This window comes from Drosophila melanogaster, chromosome 3R (assembly GCF_000001215.4).
Source record: "Drosophila melanogaster chromosome 3R".
In the NCBI taxonomy this organism is placed as follows: domain Eukaryota; kingdom Metazoa; phylum Arthropoda; class Insecta; order Diptera; family Drosophilidae; genus Drosophila; species Drosophila melanogaster.
Genome location: NT_033777.3, coordinates 4,986,380 through 5,011,339, shown reverse-complemented (window position 1 = coordinate 5,011,339; position 24,960 = coordinate 4,986,380). Strand labels below are relative to the sequence as shown.

Below are 24,960 nucleotides of genomic sequence, written 5' to 3'. Positions count from 1 at the left end.
AAATGCAATGAATGAAAATTGCACAAAAACAGAGGCAGAGGCCAGAACACAATTACAGCCAGCGGAGGCATTCACCAGGCAAATTATTGATTGGCAACCGCAGAGATGCATTCCGAAAGACCCAAAGATACAAAGATACGAAGCTACACAGATGCAGATGTGCAGAATCGGTCGGCACTCACTAATGATAATGACGCCGACCACTGGCCACCGGCCACTATTCACTCTCTTTTGGCCGCCATTGACATTGAAATCTGGCAATTTGCAATCTTTGCAATTAGTTTTTATTTCTTGGCCGAGGCAAACGCCTCGCGAATCGTCGCGAGCATTTTCGAATAAATTTCTGTTCAGGAACGGAGTGCGAGGAATTTCCGCGGAAATCATCGGGTATGACAAACGATGGCAGCTTGCATAAGTTTCTAGGTCATTTTCAACTTTCTCAGACCTCGAGAGTGCGAATTGCAACTACGGGCAGCTAATTGCCAGTGGAATATTTCTAAGCGTGCATTTTAAAGTTCAAATTTGCCATTTGTCGGAAGTAATTTGTAATTTGTCCCTTTAGCGCGTCTATAAATAGCGCCCGCTTCTCACTCATCGACGATCATCAAGTCGGGGCTTTGGGTTCCGCTCCCCTCCGATGGGGTACTGCCCCCCCCCCTCCACTTCACTGCTCCCTTCATTCGGCCCACAAGTTGGTCACATCGTCATCGCCGCAGAGAAGCCTTGCTCCACATTGCCCACTGACTGTTCTCGCTTCCGCTAATCTCGAGGCAAACTGCGGCAAGCGAATGTATTTATATATATGTATATATAATGCAGGGCACATCGGGCACGAATGCGGCATAAGTAGCTGGCGGTCTGCCTGGGGCTAATACCCAAGGCATATGAACGCACACTGAAAGAAAATGCTAATTCACTTCGCTGAGATTTCCAATGATAAAATCCAGATTTCCAAAGCTGTAATTCTTTAGTACGCATTTTGGAAATTCAAGCACGAATATCTTAATATTCATACAAATTTTAAATATCTCAGGCAGGCTATCGCATTTATTTTCGGTGTAAAGCGAGACTATATCTTGGTCTAAACTTATTTCTATGCGACGAGCTACGTCTTTATAGTTTTCCAAAAGCCAACAGCACTGATAATGAACAGGTTTATGCTGATTGCTTGCCTTCCTTTTTCCACCTTTTGCCGCTTTCTGAGTGTCTTTTGAGTGTTTTCAGTGTCTGTGCGTAGGCACAAGCTTGGCTGCCCGTCCCCGGCCAAGTTCCATTCCCAATCCATGTCACATTAATCACGGCAACATTTGCCATGCAATTAACCAAATGAAGCCTGCATTTAAGTGCTGACAATGATGATGATGATGGGGACTTCGACTTGGACTCGAACTGGGAATGGAACTGGTACTGGGAATAGGACTGGGAGTGGGCAGGTCGGCGAAATCATTAGGCTAATGTGGTTAGTTGAATATCGATAAGTGAGTTTGCCCCATGGGCAAGCGGCGATGTGACTCCGCTTAATGCGCATTTAATACCCCTTTGAGTCATTAGAAATTCAATCGAGCCGCTCAAAATAATTGAACCCCCCACCCCCCCCCACGGTTCCGATTCGCGACAGTCGTTTCTGGCTATTCATCAAACCCGCATCACAATCGAAATGCAATTTGCTGATTTTGTGATGGCAAGCTGAAAAAAAGCACTCGTTAAAAAAAAGAATTGACGCAGACCGTCATTCAGTCATTCATTGTCGGCGTGGCCTTTTTGCCAGCGCGTCTTATTGGCCAAACAAAATACCGCCGAGAGCCATGAACAGCCGGTTAACGACGAAAAGGACAAACTGTCAAAAGCATTCCACCATAATTGAATTATAAAACAAATATTACACAAAGTTGTTGCAACAACAAAGCTGCACTTCGGATTGTGAGCACAAATCGCTGAAATGCAAAAGTGTGAGGGCAATGAAATATCGCGCATACGCCACGTTGCACGACCAAGCGAAATTGAATTAAAAGGCAACGCGAGCTTCCTTGGAAGCGTACATATTATTCACTTTCTACGCTACCTTTAAACAAAAAGACCTCAAGATTAATTCAGACTAAGATATCTGCTGTAATATTTAAACTTCTTTGCTTATGTATATTTATATTTATGTATAAAATTTATTAAATTATATTATATTATATATATATATATATATATATATAGTGACATATTCACATACAAAACCACATAACGTAGAGTAAACATATTGAAAAGCCGCATACGTAAACAATAAGTGACCACCATGCTAATGTGGATCAAATAACAAAAATATCCACTCTGCATTTTGACACCCCCATACTGTATGCCATCTGCGCAGTATGCATTCTAATAAACAAATTCTTTGACAGCGGCACTTAGCCATTCTTGTAAACAAATCTTAAAGTCTGCCTGCTCTCTCTGAGGCTTCTCCTCCACTTAAGAATCCAAGAGCAATGCTCTCCCAAAAACATTAACATATTCTTTAAGCAAGCACAGAGGCTTCTCCTCATTTTCACTTTCATTTGATTTTCAGTCTTAAGCTGAACGTTAATCAATAAACAACAAAATCGATCCCGAAATTTTGATTCGTTTTATTTTGGCAAAACTTAATTTTCAGCGTTGGTCTTAGTTCATATTCGGAACGGTCCATTTAATAGACTCAAAACTATTTATTGCAACCATTTATTTGCAATTGGCGCAGTCGATGTGATCAGTGTTAAAGTTCCTTGATGCGGTAACCAGATTTGCCAATTCCTGTGTTCTTTTTGTTCTCTGACAAAAGTACCACGCTAACGGGCACCCACGTGACGGTTAATATCGCTTTAAGTTTTTAATTAAACCTCGACAATAAAGTGAAACCGAAAAATCACAATTTGCCTAAACAAACCTGAATTTATTATCAGGAAGACGCTATTGAATTTGTGAGAGGCTGTAAATCCAATTGGTTACCTCAAAGACCCACGAAAAAGCTATAGTGCAACCCTTGTGAAAATCAAAACCTATCTTAAAAAAAAAAAAAAAAATTTTAAAATAAGAATAATAAATTAATAAGCGAAAATTAAAACGTATTAAAAATAAGAATAATAAATAAATAAGTGAAAATTCTATTTGATAAAAATTAAAAATAAGAATAATAAATAAAAAGACAACATTTTAAATTAAACAATATTAAAAAAATATAAAAATATTAAAAAATATATTAAAAAAAAAAAATACACGATAATAATAATATAATAACTAAATAATAATAATAAAAAAAAAATAAATAAATAAAAAAAAATAAATAAATAATCCAAAAATCAAAAATGGCTCAAGAACCAGCAATTGTGCCACCACTATCAGACAGCAACATGACCCAGGTTGCCTACCAGATTGGCAATGTGGAGAAATTCAACGGTGATCCAGGCTCACTATACACCTTTGTGAGTCGAATTGATTACATACTGGCTCTTTATGCTACCGGAGATGAACGCCAACAGCAGATCATATTTGGGCATATTGAACGCAGCATCAGCGGAGAAGTTATGCGCTGCATTGGAGCCTATGACATGTACACCTGGCAGCAGCTTAGAAGACAATTGGTACTCAACTATAAACCCCAGACCCCTAACCACGTTCTTTTAGAAGAGTTTCGAAAGACCCCATTTCGAGGCAATGTACGAGCATTCCTGGAAGAAGCAGAAAGCCGCAGACAAACACTTACTAGTAAGCTTGAATTAGAGCAAGATCTTGAAGAAAAGACTTTTTATTTGAAATTAATAAAATCCAGTATAGAATCACTAATTGAAAAATTACCTACACACATTTATTTAAGAATAAATAACCACAACATACCAGATTTGCGATCACTTATAAACCTTTTACAAGAGAAGGGCATGTACGAACAAATAAATCATACAAGTACACATGTCCAAAAACAAAATTTCTCTGATAAGCCACAAAAGTCCTTTAATCAAAATACTAATCAGTCTAACAATATCAGAAAATATCCAACACCTTTCCTACATTATAATTCACCAATACCATATCAAGCTCCACAAATTTATCAAACACCACCAACTAATAACCCACTTTATCGTCATCCAATACCCTACCACCCTAATCCAAACAATGTTTTTCAACCAAGCCAACAAAACAATGTTTTCCAACCAAGCCAACAAAACAATGCTTTTCAACCAAATCAACGTACAAACTTTACATCTCGACCAATTTTTAACACCAATCGAAACAATGCATTCGATCAGAATAGGTTCGGACAACAACCCCAATATCAAAATCAACAATCAACACAAAATTCAAGTTCCTATGTACCCAATCGACCAATAAAACGATTAAGACCAGCTAATAGTGGACAGACTGGGATGAGTGTTGACGAAACATTATATCAAGAGGACGCTTTTTATCAGCAGTGTGTTCCATATGACTATTTTTATTATCCAACTTACGACCATTCAGACTATTATCCAGAAAATCAATATCAAATTGACGAAAACAACCAAAATTTACAAAGAACACAACAGTTACAGCAGATTAATACAGACGAGATAAACAATGACAACCAAGAACCCAATGTTGGCCGAAAATTTTCAGCCACAAGCCTTGGAAAACCCCAATATATAACAATTAAATACAAAGAAAATAATTTGAAATGCCTTATTGATACCGGATCAACAGTTAACATGACATCTAAAAATATATTTGATTTACCAATCCAGAATACTAGTACTTTTATTCATACCAGCAATGGACCGCTCATTGTCAACAAAAGTATAATCATACCTTCAAAGATTTTGTTCCCAACAACAAATGAATTTTTATTGCACCCTTTCTCTGAGAATTACGATCTTTTATTAGGAAGAAAACTTTTAGCAGAAGCAAAAGCAACAATAAGTTACCGCGATCAAGAGGTAACTCTTTACAACAACAAATACAAATTAATAGAAGGAATAGCAACACATGAACAGAGTCATTTTCAAATTGTAAATATGATACCTGACACCATGCTCAGACAGCCAAATAAAATTTCACCCATTTTAGAATCAGACCTATACAGATTGGAACATTTAAATAATGAAGAAAAACAAAGATTGTGCGCACTCCTGCAGAAATACCATGACATACAGTACCATGAAGGTGATAAGTTGACATTTACTAATCAAACCAAACATACTATCAATACAAAGCACAATCTACCACTTTACTCTAAATACAGTTACCCACAGGCTTATGAACAGGAGGTCGAAAGCCAAATACAAGATATGCTAAATCAAGGTATTATACGTACCAGTAATTCACCTTACAATAGCCCCATCTGGGTGGTTCCAAAGAAACAAGATGCATCAGGCAAACAGAAATTTAGAATTGTAATAGACTACCGAAAATTAAATGAAATAACAGTAGGAGACAGACACCCAATCCCAAACATGGACGAAATCTTGGGAAAATTGGGCAGATGTAATTACTTCACAACTATAGACTTGGCAAAGGGTTTCCACCAGATCGAAATGGATCCAGAATCAGTTTCAAAGACAGCCTTTTCTACCAAGCACGGTCATTATGAATATTTGCGCATGCCATTCGGATTAAAAAACGCGCCAGCCACCTTTCAACGGTGCATGAATGATATTTTAAGACCACTCTTAAACAAACACTGTCTTGTGTATTTGGACGACATAATTGTATTCTCGACATCCCTTGATGAACACCTGCAATCGCTCGGACTAGTTTTCGAAAAATTAGCAAAAGCCAACCTTAAATTACAGCTTGACAAATGTGAGTTTCTCAAGCAAGAAACCACATTTTTAGGACATGTTCTAACACCAGATGGAATAAAACCAAACCCTGAAAAAATTGAAGCCATTCAAAAATATCCAATTCCCACTAAACCAAAAGAAATAAAAGCTTTTCTTGGACTGACAGGATATTATCGTAAATTTATTCCAAACTTTGCAGACATAGCCAAACCCATGACTAAGTGTTTAAAAAAGAACATGAAAATTGACACTACCAACCCAGAATATGACTCTGCATTTAAAAAATTAAAATATCTAATATCAGAAGACCCAATTCTTAAAGTACCCGACTTTACAAAGAAATTCACTTTAACCACAGACGCAAGTGATGTCTCTTTGGGGGCAGTACTGTCACAAGATGGACACCCACTTAGCTACATTAGCCGAACACTTAATGAACACGAAATAAATTACAGCACAATTGAAAAAGAACTCTTAGCAATTGTATGGGCGACAAAGACTTTTCGACACTACCTACTTGGAAGACACTTTGAAATATCCAGTGACCATCAACCATTGAGCTGGTTGTACCGTATGAAAGACCCAAATTCAAAACTGACCCGATGGAGAGTAAAATTATCCGAATTCGATTTTGATATAAAATATATAAAAGGAAAAGAAAATTGCGTGGCGGATGCTCTGTCCAGAATAAAACTTGAGGAGACATATTTGAGAGAACAAACCCAGCATAGTGCAGAAGAGGACAATAGTGATTTAATTTTTATTACAGAAAGACCTCTAAATACATTTAACAGACAAGTTATATTTTCAAAAGGACCACCAGACATTAAAGTTACGAAATATTTCAAAAAACACATCACCCAAATATTTTACGACATTATGACCAGGGAAAAAGCCGAACAATATTTGATAGACCATTTTTGTGGTAAGAAAAGTGCGTTGTATATTGAGAGTGACGCTGATTTCGAAGTCATTCAAGCCGCACATAAATTAGCCATAAACACCAAATATACAAAAATCCTGCGTAGCACGATTTTGTTAAAAAACATAACCACTTATGCGGAATTTAAGGAATTGATCTTGACTGCTCATGAAAAACTTCTACACCCAGGCATACAGAAAACTACTAAACTTTTCGGAGAAACTTACTATTTCCCTAATAGCCAGCTACTTATTCAGAATATAATAAATGAGTGCAGTATTTGCAATCTGGCAAAAACAGAGCACCGAAATACAGACATGCCAATGAAAACCACACCCAAACCAGAACATTGCCGCGAAAAATTCATGATAGACATTTACTCATCCGAAGGCAAACATTACGTTAGTTGCATAGACATTTATTCGAAATTTGCCACATTAGAAGAAATAAAAACAAAAGACTGGATAGAATGCAAAAACGCGCTTATGCGCATATTCAACCAGCTTGGCAAGCCAAAGTTACTAAAGGCGGACAGAGACGGCGCATTTTCCAGTTTAGCCCTCAAGAGATGGCTGGAGAGTGAGGAAGTCGAATTGCAGCTTAACACAACAAAAACTGGTGTGGCGGACATAGAAAGACTACATAAAACAATTAATGAAAAGATTCGCATAATCAAAACATCCGATGACGAAGAAACCAAATTGAGCAAAATGGAAACAGTACTTAACATATACAATCATAAAACCAAACACGACACCACTGGACAGACCCCTGCACACATATTTCTCTACGCTGGACAACCAATATTAGATACCCAACAAAACAAAGAAAACAAAATAAACAAAATAAATAATGACAGAGTGGAGTACGAAGTCGACACAAGATACAGAAAAGGTCCACTACAGAAAGGCAAATTAGAAAATCCTTTTAAGCCAACAAAAAATGTGGAGCAGACTGACTCTGATCATTATAAAATTACTAATAGAAATAGAATTACAATGATAACCAATTATTAATCATATCTCACATACCTATTAACTTTTCATTAATAAATACAGTAAAAATAATCCCTTACCCAGACTCGAACGGCTATCAGCTAGAATACACAGACACACAATCATATTTTGAAAGAGAAAATAAAGTTTACAATAACGAAAATAAAGAAATAAACAATGAGTGTGTCACCAACATTATTAAACATTTAAAACCAATTTGTAATTTTGAGTCAATCCACACAGATGAAATAATAAAATACATAGAACCAAACACAATTGTAACCTGGAATTTAACCCAAACAAGTCTCAAACAAAATTGTCAAAATTCATTTAATAATATAAAAATAAAAGGAAACAAAATGATAAAAGTAACCCAATGTAAAATAGAAATCAATAGCATAATTCTAAGTGAAAATCTCTTTAAACCAGAAATAGATTTGACACCATTATACACACCACTTAACATAACAAAAATAAAAACTGTTAAACACAACGACATTAATGAAATGATTTCACAAAACAATATTACACTTTACATATTTATGACTACTGTCATCATTATACTTATTTTATTGTACTTATATTTAAGATACGTATCATTTAACCCATTCATGATGCTGTATGCAAAACTAAAATTAAGAAAAAATCAAAATCAAAACACAGCACAACAAATAGAAATGGAAGACGTTCCATTACCCCTACTATATCCATCAATCCCAGCCCAAGTATAGGCTTCTCTTTAAGGGAAGGGAAGTGACATATTCACATACAAAACCACATAACGTAGAGTAAACATATTGAAAAGCCGCATACGTAAACAATAAGTGACCACCATGCTAATGTGGATCAAATAACAAAAATATCCACTCTGCATTTTGACACCCCCATACTGTATGCCATCTGCGCAGTATGCATTCTAATAAACAAATTCTTTGACAGCGGCACTTAGCCATTCTTGTAAACAAATCTTAAAGTCTGCCTGCTCTCTCTGAGGCTTCTCCTCCACTTAAGAATCCAAGAGCAATGCTCTCCCAAAAACATTAACATATTCTTTAAGCAAGCACAGAGGCTTCTCCTCATTTTCACTTTCATTTGATTTTCAGTCTTAAGCTGAACGTTAATCAATAAACAACAAAATCGATCCCGAAATTTTGATTCGTTTTATTTTGGCAAAACTTAATTTTCAGCGTTGGTCTTAGTTCATATTCGGAACGGTCCATTTAATAGACTCAAAACTATTTATTGCAACCATTTATTTGCAATTATATATATATATATATTTAATTTGTGAATAATCCAAATATCTAAAATATAAAATCTAAACGGTCATTCATACACATAACTCTGTAAAACCGACATGTGCTGGTAGTTAATTGATATGTAGCAGTCATCAAAGATCCTGAAAACTGAACTCTGCAAATCGACATAAGCCCGTTCCACTCAGTTGTGGCATTCGCTTTCGCGAACATAGTGAGTTGTTGAACAGCTGTTCACCGATTTTCGACCTGCGTTCGCTGTGTGCAATTCCCCTTAACCCCACGGTGGCCGTGCTTTTCTGTTTGGGTCGCCAATCACGTGTCGCAAACATGATTTATTTCGTCAATTTATGCCAAGATTTGCTGCCGTGTGTCAAACGAAATATTATGACGTCCACTATCACTTACATGTGCTTTCCAGCCCCTGGTGATGTGTGTGTGGGCGTGGCACTGCGTTTAGGAATACGACAGTTGACTGAGGGCGTCTCTCTTCCCCACTGGACGCCCGTCTCACTCGCACAGCCTCCATGAATTGGCATTCGCAATTTAGCAAAAAGGGAAATTACATTTAAATTGAATTGTAAACCGAATAAATTGAGGGGTTTTTCGGCTGCCGATGGGGGGGAGTTTCTGCGCATTTGAATTTGCCAGAAATTCACGATTACGATTGAACGAAAATGGCATTCCGCTATTTCTGCGGGCTACTGTCTATATAGTTTTCCATATATTTGGGAAGTTATCAGCCGTTACACAACCTTCCCAAATGCCCAGCTTTATGCGTCTCAAAAGTGAACATGGCTGATAAATTACAGCGTAGTAAAAATGTTCACTATTTAAATTAGAGATAATTTGAAATAAGCTTATGATGATATAGTCGTCAGGTGTGTGCTGAGTGTGAAGAGGGCATAATCAACTTTTGCGATAAAAGACAATTGCCATTCGATTTGCGTTGATTTGTGTGTGCTGAATGCGGGCAGTCAATGCTGAATTTGTGTTTATTGTGACCACATCAAGTCCGGCAAACAATGTACTTCGGGAGAATAATAAATAACATTTTAATTTATTTAGCAGATGGAATATCCCACACAAAGCCGTCGGAAAACCAAACACAAAATTAAACCCGTATTTGTACTGCACATCGGCAAATTGGTGCGAGGGTATCGGAAAAAGCAAAGGGAAATTAAATATTTCTATTTAATCCCGTCATTAATGTTATTGAGCTGTATTGGGGCCTTTTCGGGAGCTGGATCTGAAACTCAGCTGGAAATGCCGAGCGGATTGCACAACCGCTAAAAGCCGACTAATTAAATTAATAGGAAACAAATGCATAATGAGTGCAATGAGTGCGACACAGACCAATCAGTCCGTATCTGCAGAGCCAGTTAATGATGTCGGAATTGATGGTGATTTAGGTGATTTGCAATTAAAGTGCAAATTCTCAAATATTTTTCTGCTGAGACGCCGCTGCAGTGCGATATGCAAATTAAGCAAATGCCAACTAAGCTATCTATGGCCAAGTGCAGATATAGATACCCGTATCCACAAGACACCAGACACCAGATACCAAATTGCGAATTGCGAATAGCGACTACAAGATACCAGATACCAGAAGCCAAAAGCCAGAAACCAGACGTTGCAATAGCAAAGCCATCGCAACCACTTTTATCGCATGTGCATTTTCTTGGCCCACGACGCCAACGACGATAAATGCAAATCTTGACAGTTTTCTCTGAAACATTTTTATTTATTTTCGGTTGCAGTTTTTCTGCCTGCGCTTTCATCCCGTCTATTTTCTTGGCTTTAGTTTTCATTGTCTGCCCGTCTGGGTTTGCTTTGGTTTTGACCATTTCGCCATTTGGCCATTCGGAAAGCACGTTTCGTGCTCGCACATCCGCCGTGTTTCGATGGCCATTAGCTGGTAGTTTTGGCTGCAGTCGCAATCGCCGCTCTTAAAGATACAAATGTATCTAACCCACAGGGGAGAGCAATATGCTGACTTCTCTGAGAGATCGGAGCAAACAGAGGCAACTTTTACAGCGACAATACCTGTATATATAACTACTATTTCCGGATACTGACATTAGTTTAGTATACAAATAGCATATGGGTCATAGTCTCAGGCATTTATAAGTTCTGATCTTAAGTGTAATATTTGATTTCTCAACTTGGCAAAGGATGCTAATGTTGCTACTAGTCCTCGGAATGCTTATTAATCTATTACAACCATTTCAAAGTTTCCATTCTCGATCCGTGTACCGAGCATGAAGGGCAGGGCAATTGGGGGTTTTCTCGGCCGAGGCTGCGGAATATTTAATCGCAATCTCAATATCGATTGCTACTTACCTTCTCATACATAATTCATTGAGGCCTGGTCGGGTCGTTTAATATGAAAGCCAATTAATTAAACTCTCAACAGCGAGCGTCACGACTAAAAGCTTAGAAATTACTTAATAAATTACTTTCATTAAAGCCACAAAGGAAAAGTCAGCGGGCGAGGCACCCACTCCCCTTTCCCTTTCCCCCACACCAGCCGAAGCCCCAACAACAACCCCTCCTCCTACACCCCCCCCCCCCCCACCAACAACTTCCCTTGGACGACACCGTCAGGCGTTGATTTATATTAATCGACCCGCTTGCACAGCTCCAGGCATTATTTATTTCAGGCAGCAGCAAAAAATATGCCAAGTAATAAATTGAATGAATCTACACATCACATGGGGGATGGGGGATCGCTAAATGCACGGAAAGAAAATGGGGTCACCTGGCACTTAACTCTTTTTGCTTTTCGCTCAGTTCAACTCTTTTCTTAAGATATGTAAATAGGTTATCATTAGGCTGGTAATGTTGTTTGATGTAACTGACGCGGTAAGATGGGAAATAAAGATGAAAATGTATTATAAGGCATGCTTTATTACAAATAATTGTGAATAGCTAATCATTGGGTTAAAAAAAAAAAAAATACAGCTCACTTAGTGCATGCTTACAATTTATGCGCTAATTTTTTATTTAAATTGCGTTTGCCAAACCAACGATTCGGAACAGAGAACAAACAACAGAATCTCAAAGAAAAGACAAGAAAAGAGCTGACACAATGTGCCACATGATTTATTGGCCAAAAAAACGGCCAAGGAAAATATTGGTATTCTTGGAGCTTAAGTGGGTAGAAGCGTCTCCAGTGGGTCACCGGAAAAGCACTCCAAATCAGCTGTCCCAATCCAGCTCGGGGTTAATTCGGGAGGTGAGCTTGATGTTGAGTTGGCTCACCGAAGCGGGCCAAGAAACTGCTGACTACACAATGCAGTTGCCAGCCGGGCCCAGAAGAAATTGCCTCATGATTACGTCGACCGTCCGCCTATCCGTCCGTCCGTCTGTTCGCTTGTCGGTCTGGGTCCGTCACGTCCATGTCGTCTAGCTGTCTCTTTGGGTCTCTGAGGAAACACAAAAGTTTCCAAATTTCTGCGCTATAAGCACGTGCCCGACTCTTTGCCAAAGTTTCCCACCGCCCCCGGCATTTTTCCCGGCTGTCCGTCCGTCTGTGCCCGTGTCCGTCCGCCCCCCTTTCGAAATTCACTTCATGTTAATTTTCTTTTCTTTGATTTTGCGTTTGCATTTCGGCTTGTCACTCGGGGTTTAATGTAATTCTTTAGCATTTGCTTCGAAATGAGGTTAAGCTGGCACAATGCTGAATGGCAAATGGTGAATGCTAAATGGCAGGCACTGTGCAACCGAAATGGGTCACCTCAAGCAGTTATTTCTGGGTAGCGAAAAATGTGCGCCCGTGAAGACAACATTAAAGTGGATCTGTGGAAATCGAGCTTGGAGAGGGCGAGTCAAATTAATTACTACAATTTGAAGGTTCGAAATGATTAACACATATTAAAAATAAGGATTTCGTAATGGGCTAAATGGATTGAAAGGTATATACTTCGCCTCTTTAAGCAGTAAATGGGCTAAATGGATTGAAAGGTATATACTTCGCCTCTTTAACCAGTAAAACCTTTCAATTATAAAAAATACACTTTTTGAGTTACAATTACCAGCTGGTCTGTAATATATTTGAAGGACACAGCTGGACCTGTTCCCGATGTCGCTTCAAAAGCTTTTAATGCCTGTATTCAATTTATTATTATAATTAATTCCCACTCGATTCATAAGGAACGCATCCCAAAAACTCTTCATCTGCTTTTTTAATAAGCAGTTAATAATAGTGAGGGACCCCGTCTAAATTCTAAACGCAGTCCAGGAACGGAGACGGGGAAAGGGTTCGGTTCGGGAAGTGGGTAACTGCTAACCGTAACCCGTAAATGCACCGAGTGCTCATGCTTGTAATTTGAGAGACCAGCAGACAAAGTCCGGACCCTGCGCGCCATCAATGTAATTACGAAAGCAGCACGCAGTCGGCCAGGCACACCCCTTCGCCCAGTTCCCGGGTAATGACTACACCTCAAATTGGACAGGGGCACACAACATACCAAATATAAATTTAAGCCCGAGGTTTTTTCCAGCGAGATATCAGAACGAAACAAGGAAACGATGACGTACCGAAAAAGATTCGTAGCTGGAAAAAACAATAACCCCAAATGGGAAAAAAGAAAATCGGACAAGCAACCGAATTAACAGAACGCAGCAAAAAATATCTGGGAGGGAGGAACATAATGCGAGTTTAAGTGCATGAAATTACAAACTGCCTGGAGTTTTGCTCATGAACGGAACGGTTGGTTCGCTGGGATCACCAGGGGCGTACGATGATGCATTTGAAAAGGGGGAAATGAGGCTGATTAGAAAAAGAACTCAAACAAACGATTTTACTTAAATGGTTATTTTCACAGCTGATATAAAGAGCTTACTATTTTATTACATTATTACATTATTACAGCTCCATATGTAGTTACACATTTTATGCACCCGGTTCTTATAATTTTTTATCATTCCCCTGTTTTCTTATATGTGCGGAACAACTTTTGATTTGTTTGTATGTAATTTGTATACCCTTGCTGAGTGCATATTGATTTCACTCTTAGTTTGCCACTCAGTTAAGGAGACATTTAAACTATTTATATTAGAATCGTAGTAAATAAATAATATGAATTATTTATTAGTATCCACCGTCCGTTATTGTGTTCAATTTTTGATAATATAATGTTCTAGTTAATTATATACCAAATTCGTTACAATAAACATTTCAAAATGTCGGGGAAAATGGTTGAAAATGTGCGTTTCGTTGTTTCTTCTCATTTAGTAAATATGAGCTTAAATACATAATATATATTTTTCACCCAATTCCTTTCAGCAATTATAAAGAATATCTTTACTATTGTTGGATGATCATTCAATACCTAATTTCTAAAACCCCTCTCGACCAAGCTTGGTGCGTTCCTGGCTGGGATTTTTCTGGGTGCAGGGTCTTTCGCTTCGAGCCTCGGTGCTCAGAACTGGCTGCGCCCTTTTCCTTCACATTTGTCCCACTAATTTCGAGTGCCTCGCCAGTTTGGTGACGAACTGAAATGAGGCATAGAACGCTGCACTTCATGGGGCATTGTAAATAAATGCGGAAGTGTGTTGAGCCTGACATTTAAATCGCAGATGTGTTCGAACTCTTGAATTGGGCTCACTGCCGGCCGTTCGCTTATCTGGTAATTGTTGATTTAGTGCTCGCTTTTTATTTCCCTGCGGTTCAGGTTCGATGCAGTGGAAAGGTGCCAGGGGATGCGGGGCGCAGGGGCGGTTTGTTTGCCCGCCCGGTTCATTGTTCGCTCATTGACATCGCCCGTGGTTGTTGTCGTTCCCGGCGCGTGACAAATGACTTTGACGTTGCATTCCACATTATCGTATCTAAATACACTCCCCCAAAAACTAAAATTTTTGGAAAACTATTTTATTATTTTATAAATGAATGCTTTTGTGCAAAGGAATTTACTATTTTGGAAACAAGTTTGTTATCCCATTTTTTTTTTGTTTTTTTTTTTTTGTTTGCCCAAAAGAAATAAGTATTTGTTCGGATAATTTTTCTTAATCAACAGGAGGACATTAAATTTGAACGAGATATTCATAATTAATTCATCTACCATGTGATAAAACTAATAAGTATATGGTATTGGCAATAACCCTTTAGTTTGTAAGGCATAGCTCCGGTAACAACGATTAAGTTTAGTCTGCGTTTTAAAAAATGTTAGGTTTGTCGAGCTTGCTGAGCTAAACTACAAAGCAACAAGCTACAAAAACGACTAATGTTATTTCGTTTTTAAATGATTAAATGATGCCACAAGAAATGCTGTAAGTCCTTTTACAGTATCGGATTAGTAAACAAAGTGTTGTTTCGAGATTATCTTGAAAATAGAATTGAATGAGTGAATTACTGTGTTTCACGCTATCCTCTTTAAATAATTCAATTATAAAGAAAACTCTACACCACTTTCTCCAAGTGTATGGACTTAGTTTTGCTGCCACATATGGCTCTTTCAAATGGGTGTCCCTGTCCGCGTCCTACGTTGCCATCAATCGAAAGGCAAGCGGGCGGCGAATCAACAAATTGAACTGCTGCTGTTTATATAAAATATCTACGTACTCGCATCTATCTATTGTTGCCGTTCGTGGTTCGTGGATGTATGGCCTCAGTCGGAGTCGATCCCACGAGCACCACGACTATAATTGACAGTTGTGTCGGCATTTATTTATTTCCATTTTTTCCAGACGAACTCAAACGCAAACACACACACAGGCGAAGTGCAGTGAACCGGCCGCTAAATTTGGGCACAGCTTTTTACTGTTTCACTCGGTTCAACGAAACCCCACGGGCTTCCACCCATCCGATGGTGCCGGTTACCAGATTGCCGTGAATTCATAGTCGTTCCTCGGAGCTGCGGGGTGATTTGCCAGGGAAGGATGGCTAAGTGGGCGCCCTGAACCTGAATGAATCGGGGAATGGGAAGGGAGAGTGATTGAAGCTGTTTAAGCGATCTGGGAGTGCTGTCGACAATCCTCCGGGACTCGAATTCTAAAGGAACTTGAGACAGACCTGTTCGGACTACCATTCTCATCTGCTTTCTTATCACAATGACAGCGTTTACTTAACTAATTTAGCATTTTACCAAGTACGAACCTCCAATGATTTGAGGTATAGCGTCTAAGTGAATGGACTTCGACTTCAAATTTTGAATGAGCTTTCAAAGTGTTTTGTTTCTAATATAATGTCAAAGGGCATATAAAAGGGTATCTATGAGTTGAATCACCCAACTTGAAAAATATATCGTTCGTTCCTGATTAAAGTCGCGGCCATTTCGTATTTCATAGAGTGATAGTTTTGAATCTTTTCGCACTCTATGGTTGCACATCCGCCCACCCGCATTCACTTCGCTCCCTGGTGACCGAGAACACCGAACGTCAATTTGGCCCAACTGCTGGCCAAAACTGCCTAGAAAGAGACGGGTAGCTGTGGAAGAAAGAGACGGGGGGCCACATGTACAGGGAGAAGCAGAAGCAGAAACCCACTAAAGTGTCATGCACGTTTGATGGCCAACTAATAACCGAGAGCCGTTGTCGTGTCAGCTGCAATTGACACTTGTGCGTCGGATGGCAATACAAGTATTTATGAATCCGATGAACTCGGGTCTGCTGCCTCTGTCTCCATTGTTAACACAGTGAGGTTGGAATGGAAACAAAGCGAGAAGTAGAGATTAGACATGGATGGGCTCAAAAGGATATCCTGAATAGAGCCTTATATTACCCAGGTCTGTTGGCTTATACCAAATATTCTGAAAGACTTGTTTATACGTTTTTTACTACATTATTTGGAACTTAAATCGGAAACTCAAAACGTGTTATCTATGTAGATGGCTTAGAAAACCGCCAAATGGGCAACACTGATTGTCCTGCGTCACTTTATGGACTTCTCCGTCATTTCAGTTGACAATCAAATTCTACGAAATTGGATTCTCTTGTTGCACGGCACGCTCTGGCAGGCTCAAAATTCACCCTCCCTCGGACCTTCTGCTCAAAGAAAAACAATATGGTACGAGTATTTGAAAAAAAAAAAGAAAATCAAGCAAATTGCCTGCAATTGCAATTGTTTTCGCTCCTCGGCCGCATGTGTGCCGCTGTCGGTTATTGTACTTTATGTTTTCCATTTTTTATTTGCCTGGCCTCGCATTTTTAATGCGAAAATGATTTCATAAATTGTTTGCCGGCGTTGTTTATTCTGAGACTTTAGTTACCGTTGGCCCCCGGGGATGGCTAAAAGCCGAAAGAAGGAGATGCGATGCGCACCCATTTCCACTCTATTATTTCAGCTGTCGGACATTTCGACACTTGAAATTGAGCGTGTGTTATGTTTTCATTCCTGCCAAAGGGGTCGTAGGGGTCGTAGGTGGATAAAAAACCCGACTGACTCAGAATAGGATATCCGAACACGGAAAAAAAAATATGCGAATACTTTAGACAGTATCATTCGCCATGATCGAATTTAATTTCGTAAGACTGTAGTCTCCCTTCTCGCCGTGCACCAAATGGAAAGGGGAACGACGGAAATTCGCACAACAGGAAGCTGTAATTGGCCAGGAGCGCTTGAGCAAACAACAGACATCGCCAAAGTAACCGGCTGTGGAGTGTGGAGGGGGATTGCTCCTTTATTGGAACGGCAGCTGTTGCCCGATAAGGTCGCACCCAGACTTCAGACCTCAGACTTCAGACATCAGGCTTCAGAACCAGAACTCCCGTATCCCGAAACTCATATTCCATATTCCCTATCACATATTCCATATCCCACATCCGAAGACCCAACACAATGCCAACTGATTGCCGTCTTGCGTGTTGGTTTTCCCCTCCAATTTCCACCCGAGCCTTATTAATTATGACGGGACATGAATTGATAATGGCCAGAGTTCAGCCCCCGAGGAACTGTCGATGAGCAGCGATAGATAAGCACTGTCCGGGAGGAGGGCTTCTCATCTTCAACGGCTGCACTTGATTGGGTTTGGAGTCTTTGGTTCGGAATCGGCCTGGGATACGAGTCGGGACGGGAATTGGGGTCGGGCGGCTAATGGCGGCCAGCCCAAATGAGGCGTAATTACGGCAGTTTAGGAATCGCTGGAAAAACGCTACAGAGGAAGTTGTCTGGCCCAGAAGCTTTTACAAAATAATAACGAGGCACAGGATGGAACTGCCTCCTATCATTGCCTTCAATTACTTTTGTAATTATCAGGCGCAGGGTTGCATAGCATAATCACTAGCCTGATGTAAACTGAAGTTATAAATTACTGTACTATTACTTTGCATTATTAACCTAACATAAACCACAAACTTAAAAGCGTCAGATCAAACGAAAGTTGAAATATCTCTTCCCTATAATTTACATTTCTTTTGTGGGCAATTCAACTTCAAACTATTATATTTGACGTTCGGATCACATGACGTACAAGTTTTAGGAGCAATACTACACTACCCCAAAATATAGTTTAGAAAGAACGCCATCAATGCAATCAAAAAACACACAATTTATACTTTAATTTGAAAACGTCATTTACTATGATCGAATAAAATACAAATTAATCCGGAGCGGCAATCAAATTTTAAACTCAGCGCTTTCTATGTACTGGCGTACTATGAGCCGCATAACATATTTTTATATAATAACTTAACCTACTATTGTATAACCCTTGAACAAAACGAAGAAGTGCAAGGCGAACTCGATGAACCTAGAATTGAATCACTGGTGTAGATTGCATTTGCTGCTCCTGCCGCACCGCTGGCCACCAACCCCTCCTTGCCACACCATGGACCCTCAGTTGCAGACATGTAAATATCATAAAACTGTGTACAAATAAATCAAATCACGGTGCAGGGCGCTGGGAACAAACAGCCCGCATCAGGCGGTAATAAATACACATGTTCGGATGTGTTCGAAAAACTATGGCATCGTCATAACTGCCCCACTCCCCTGGAGGTCCCCCTTCACCAGCTATTAGTCAGCCAAAGTTCAACAAACAAAAGCCAAAAAACCTGGAGGGGAGTGCCAGAGGAACTCACTAAAAACAACATAACTTGAAATCAAATAAAGCGCCCTTCTGTCCCTCTGCCTGACAGAGCGAACGCAATCAAAACTCGCACCTTCAGATACGGCCATTGATATACTGATATACTACAGATACAGATGCAGATACGTGTATACACGCACTGGGACGCAGATACAATTGGCTTCGTTTCTTAGGCAATGCCCTTTGATGTGGGCCCCTTGATTTTAAAAATGCCTGAAAAAACAGCCGAGTGTGAAGTTTTCTGTTGCAAGGGGAATGGGACTCAACATGAAAGAAATTGATAATCAATAATCATATTTAAAAAAGGAATCACTTGAATGAACCGACAATGAGTGATAAATTCAGGGCAGAGAAATATCATTCTTGGTATGATATGAAGTTTAATATTCCAAAGCACTTGGAATGTTCCCTACTGATTCTAATTTTACTTAAGCAGAGATACGAGATTTCATTTTACCTTAGTAAGTGTTACTTTTTTTTCCAAATTAAAGCCGAAGTATAGGAAATATCTTAAGGTATTGCAGCATTGCAAAGGGGAAAGGAAAGCGATGGACTCCATTCCCTAGGTGAGATCGACCAGCAGCTGGCTCCATTCCCTGTCTTGGACTCTACTACATTCCCTGCCGCTGTGGTCCGTGGCAATTCACTTGGCCAATTCAAAAACCGTCCGAGTGGCGGCTGCCACTTTTCAAGAGTGCGAAATTAAAACAAAATGTTGCAAGATGCTGCGGGCAGTGGACGTGCAACTCCACAATCTCCGCCGACTTCTGCGCCGTTTGATTTCTCTGGGCTGATAAGCCGAGTGGCCGGGGCTCCTCACATCACGCGTAATGCGGCGTCAAAATGCAAATGTTGCGCAGGAAACAGCCGGCGTGTTTGCCCCTTTCTCCCGACTTCCCTCCGACTCCCTCCCGCAGCGTAAATAAACATTTTGCGCCTTAATTTATGTTGCAAGGTTTGTTGCTGTGCGGAGCGCGGGGAGCATTTTATTGCACATTCGCCCGGGGCCATAGTGCAGAATTTATCATCAACGGCGAACTAAATGGCCCAAATGGGGCAATGGGGCAGCATCATCGCCAGTCAGTAAGTAAGTTTTCCGCCCATGAACTATGTAAGTTTATGAAACAGGGCACAGCGTTCTAGAATCGAAGGAATATTATTTAAACTTAAGCCTAACACAGTTTGGGGATCGAAAGCCATAAAATAAACACTGAATAGCGATCGAAAAGTAATGATAGCAATGATATGTAATTTCTAAGTAAAAACTATTGAACTGTAAGTGGCATGTTCCTCCGGCTTGAAGAATTCAATATTAAAATGTTCCTAAATAAATATTCTAGAAATCAGTGCTCCTCTTTCCGGGATTCTCTCCCCTTTTTGATTTTCCATTTAAAAGTAAAAATCGAATTGGTGCCATGGAAATCTAATAAATTGGATATATGTTGAGAGCACTGATCAAATTATAAGTTGTCGTTTTAAAGTAAGTGGATGCAACTGCTGCTTAAAATTTGAGATCTTTTCTGAGGTGGAGAGGTTGATCAGAAATGTGTCTCTCGTCATTCTGTCATCACTGTAAAATTCTTTGCAACAGAAACCATAAATTTAATTTTAGCAACAGGGTGCATATTTTAATCATACCCTCCCGGTTAATGAATTAATTGATATTTAAAGTTTCGACTCAAATTAAATCAAATTATTGGTACTAATCTTCGCTAAAGCAAATTATCATATTATTGTAGCTTCATTGTGAAACTTGCATACAACATAACGTTTTACCGATGTTTTACCAATATTTTATTAACGCCAATCAAATTATTCCTAAACCCTTATTAACTCAATCAAGGCAGGGACGATAGTTGGTGTTTGCCGATGGAAGCCATTCGAACGGAATCTTTCAAAGCCGTGCCCCAATCACCGCACAATTAGAAGTGGCACTTCAGTTCCACCTGCTCCACCTGTCCGCTCGCCGGCAGAGTGCAACTTCGGCAGGCGCACTCGCTTGAAAGTTAAATGTGAAAATAATGCAAATTAATGCGGAGGCAGCGCTTTGTTACCCCGCTGACGAACAACAACGGGGCAGCCTGTTTGGACAGTTGCGCGGGAACAGGCTGGCTTCCCGGATCCCTGGCTACGGACAAGGACAACGTCGGGCACATGTTAATTACTTGTGAAAATATGCAACAGACGGAAAAAACAAGGCCAGTTGCCATGGGGCGGACTTTTCACACCAATCCGAATCGGCAGGTCGCTTGTTTTCGGATCGGAACGTGGATAGTATCGCCGCCCCTCCCCACCTTTCGTTTCTGCTGACGAGTGCCCTTCAAACCGAACCTGCCTTTCTCTGTCCCAAAGGGCCAACTGTTCGCGGGGACCTCCGCTTCCGCTTTTATTTCGAAGGGCACAGGGCACAGGGCACGGCGAGTGTGCAGGCATACTAATTACAAGAGACACGCTGCACTTAAAGAAATTGTCCCACTCATTTAAATTAAATTATCTGAAATCTGAAATTAGGCAGACTTAGACTCCATCCAAAAAATCTAAGAAGTCGACCAAAGAATAACGTGATGAATAACGCTCAGTTATCACTGATAACTTTTAGGCCAAATTCAAACTATTTAAGTAAAGAGTACTCTATAACAAATGGAAAAGATTTAATTATACTTTGTTTATAGTACGTTTTTCCGTCGTTCAAAGTAGTTATCATCAGGAGAGAGGAAAACAATTAAAGTTTTCAAACATTTTTTGAATTCAAATTCACTGACACGGCGTACTCAATATCTGGAGGCATATCTGGACCACACCGCTACACCATTTTCTGATAGCCTCGAGTGAAATTATTTTTTCGGGTGCAGGACCATCCGCTACAGAAGCAACAACCCCGACGTGCCGCACTGGATGTGGAATCTTTAATCGCTTCCCTCGAAGCGACTTTTTGTGCGGCAAACTCATTAAGCGAAACCGAAAACCAGAAACAACTTCAAATCACACATCGTTTCTTTCTTCTTTCGCTGCGCCCCTTCGGTGTATTTTGTTATTTTTTTATTACATTTCGGGACTGCCGGTCGTGTATCTTTCGCCCGGGCCTAATTGCTTTTTATGACAGTCGAGTGAATATGATAAATCTTTGGCCGTGGCCCGACATTATTTCGACATTTGTTTGGCTAGGAACATTCTTGGCAATTAAATGTATGTTTGTATTTCGTTTGTAGTTGCTCGATAATAATACTTGACATGTGTTACTGGATGGCGGGCACCACCCCCTCTCCATTTCCAAAGACCAACCCACCTCTTAGCCATCCATCAGTTCAGAGAAGAGTCCAGAAGTGCCAGCTGTGCTTGGCCGACACTTATTTGCAATTGTCTTGAGCTGGAATTCTGTGGCTAAGTTAGGCACTGTCGAGGGAGAATAATGCGGTTGAATTTGGAATGGCCACCCAAGACAATCAGTACTCGATAACTTTCTAGGTCGTATGAGTTAAAACCGAACTTTTTGCAAAAGTGAAATCCGCCAAGACAAATATGGCACCTAATAAAACTAACCCAAGCGAACTCAGCCATGTAAAGCCCACCGTATTGATCTAAAACAATTTATCTTTCAGCGTGTGTTTATAGCACTTTTGTGGAAGTGAAACTATCACTGACATTCGACGAGATCATCACAAGAGACCGTTGAAAATGTTTCGTAGCTTGGTGAATATTACAAGCAAATACAAAGTCCTACGCGGCATGATATCGTATGGCACCCTCTGGCCCTGCGGCTCCCTCATCGAGCAGACCATGATCGAGAAGAAGACATTCCGGACGTACGACTGGATGAAGTGCCTTAGGTGATGAGCAATCTGCACGGGTCTTGGCCCGATTCGATTGCTAATTGGACCCGATATGGTTTGGCTAATTCCATTGCAGGTTCAGCTTATTCGGCTTCTTCTTTATGGGGCCCACCATATATGTGTGGATCAGATTGGCCAGCGTTATGTGGCCGCGCACCGACATTAAGTCATCGCTCTGCAAGGCGATCACCGAGCAGACCGCTTATGATCCGATGGCCATCAGCTCGTTCCTCTTCTTCATGACCTTGATGGAGGGCAACTCGTACGCGGAGGCCAAGCGGGAGGTGAAGTATATTCCCATCCCAAAGTCACTAAGGCCTAAGCACAACAAACTTATTTCAAATTTCATTTCAAAGAACCACATTTTGTCGGGGGCCAACGATATCTAACAAGCAGAAGAGTCTCTATTTTATGTACGGTATTCGTGGATAGATTCGCTGAAAACATTTTTCATTACTCGGGAAAGGAATATGTCATATTATTCATGCCCATTCACACCGTTGGCACGGCTACCCCAAATCCTGAATCAACTTTTAACGATTTTAAAATGTTGACAGTTATCTGGTAAGGTCTTTCATTTCGCAGATGTGCTCATTACTAAGTGTGTGCCCAGTATGCATTGTTATTTATTTGGAAATCGGTTTTCGGTCTGTAGTTTTTGATTTCGGAATCCATTTTCTCACGACACATTCAGAGGCAGTATCCCCATCTTTGTATCTGTATCTATGAATCTGCATCTGTGGCGGAGACAGAGGCTGCAATGTAAGCATGCATAAATATCACCTGTCTGTCGCTCACCTCCCTCCATTCCCAATTTCTGCGTCTGGTCCTCCGTTTCGAGCTGTCAACATTGATTTGTTGGCTCTGCGGCCATACTGCGAGATACTTTCAGGCACTGTGCTCCATGGCCAAACTCGGTTCGATGGCTGACTTCCATATCATTAGAAACCATTTATCTTGATAAATGTAAATGTTTTGCTATATATTTGTGTCAAACGTGCGTCGTCTCATTTGCCTTGCATGCGTTCTCCAAAGATATATCGCTCGACTATTCTGAGCGATTTGGTTGAGATAGGCTCAGGTTTGGGCCGTAAAAGAGTTGTGTGCGTGGCCGATAGAGACGTAAGTTCCTCGACCCTCACCTAAAAGTAGTTTCAAATTGGAAGCGGGTAGAAGGCAGTACAAGTTTCAAGATCGCTTTCGGAATAGCTATGCGTTCGCCATCGAAGTTCTATATTTTATGTGAGGATTGTAAAACGATTCAACTTCTATAGATCCACAAAAGAAAGTTTTATGGCACAAGGATAGTCTTTGTAGTTAAATGAAGTTCTCATGCCAATTGAAAATGTGCCAAAGTGCTCTATGTTACATTTGTTACACAGTCTGTGCCTGGATGATAATTTTTCTAGCCAGGCGTTGCCTTTTAATTAACAACATTAACTGAATGCCACGCCCCAGTCAAGCGCCCCTTAAAAGAGGAGAAGAGATCAGGCCATAAATAAAATATTAAACGTCTCCTACCGCTGCTGGACGGCGGCACTTAATTACAATTTTTCCGCGCTGGCATTTTCCATTTCCATTTTCCGACTGCTACTGGGGGCATTATGTCACTGCACTCACCCACCCCGTTGCCCCCTCTCGTTCCCAGGTCAGCGATAAATTCCTGGACGCCTACAAGGTGGGCGTTATTTATTGGCCCTGCGTGCAGACGGTGAACTTCGCCTTTGTTCCGGCGCGAAACCAGGTCGTGTTTACCTCCTTCTTCAGCATGTGCTGGACCACCTTCCTGGCCTACGTCAAGTTCCTGCAGCTGCACCCTCCCGTCGATGTGGACCACCACGCCCTGGACATCCACTTCCTGGAGATGTGATTCTGGGTCGACCCGCGACTAGTTACCCCCAAATGCGATGGCACCAAAAAGCACGCCCTTGGCCGGAGTTAATGACATGTCATTTCTTTTGTATATATTTTGTGGGCCGATAACTGCGCATAGAGACCCATTTATTTTTTGCTGATATATAAGTTTTGATAAGTTCGTAGCTGGTGTTTTTTTTTCCAAATGATTGCAAGTTGGGCGTAATTGTCGGTTTTTAAGTCCCAGGGGGACTTGAAACAAAATCGGGTGTATATGACTCTTGAGAGTTAAAGATATGTT

At 40.4% G+C, this 24,960-nt stretch overlaps 1 protein-coding gene across 1 annotated transcript, besides 1 other annotated feature; it reads left to right on the top strand.

The window, feature by feature from the left end:
• Positions 1 to 308: 308 nt before the first annotated feature.
• Positions 309 to 24,840, top strand: plh (pasang lhamu). Its single transcript, NM_141254.2, has 4 exons — positions 309 to 387; positions 22,575 to 22,802; positions 22,882 to 23,089; positions 24,454 to 24,840. The coding sequence occupies exons 2-4, from the start codon at positions 22,651 to 22,653 to the stop codon at positions 24,673 to 24,675; spliced, it is 582 nt and encodes a 193-aa protein (NP_649511.2). The 5' UTR covers positions 309 to 387; positions 22,575 to 22,650; the 3' UTR covers positions 24,676 to 24,840.
• Positions 2,204 to 8,955: a mobile genetic element.
• Positions 24,841 to 24,960: the final 120 nt, after the last annotated feature.

Coding starts and splice junctions, on each gene's coding strand:
- plh (NM_141254.2), top strand. CDS start 22,651: ATGTTTCGTAGCTTGGTGAATATTACAAGCAAATACAAAGTCCTACGC. Junction 22,803..22,881: donor GACTGGATGAAGTGCCTTAG/GTGATGAGCAAT, acceptor ATTCCATTGCAG/GTTCAGCTTATTCGGCTTCT. Junction 23,090..24,453: donor ACGCGGAGGCCAAGCGGGAG/GTGAAGTATATT, acceptor TCTCGTTCCCAG/GTCAGCGATAAATTCCTGGA.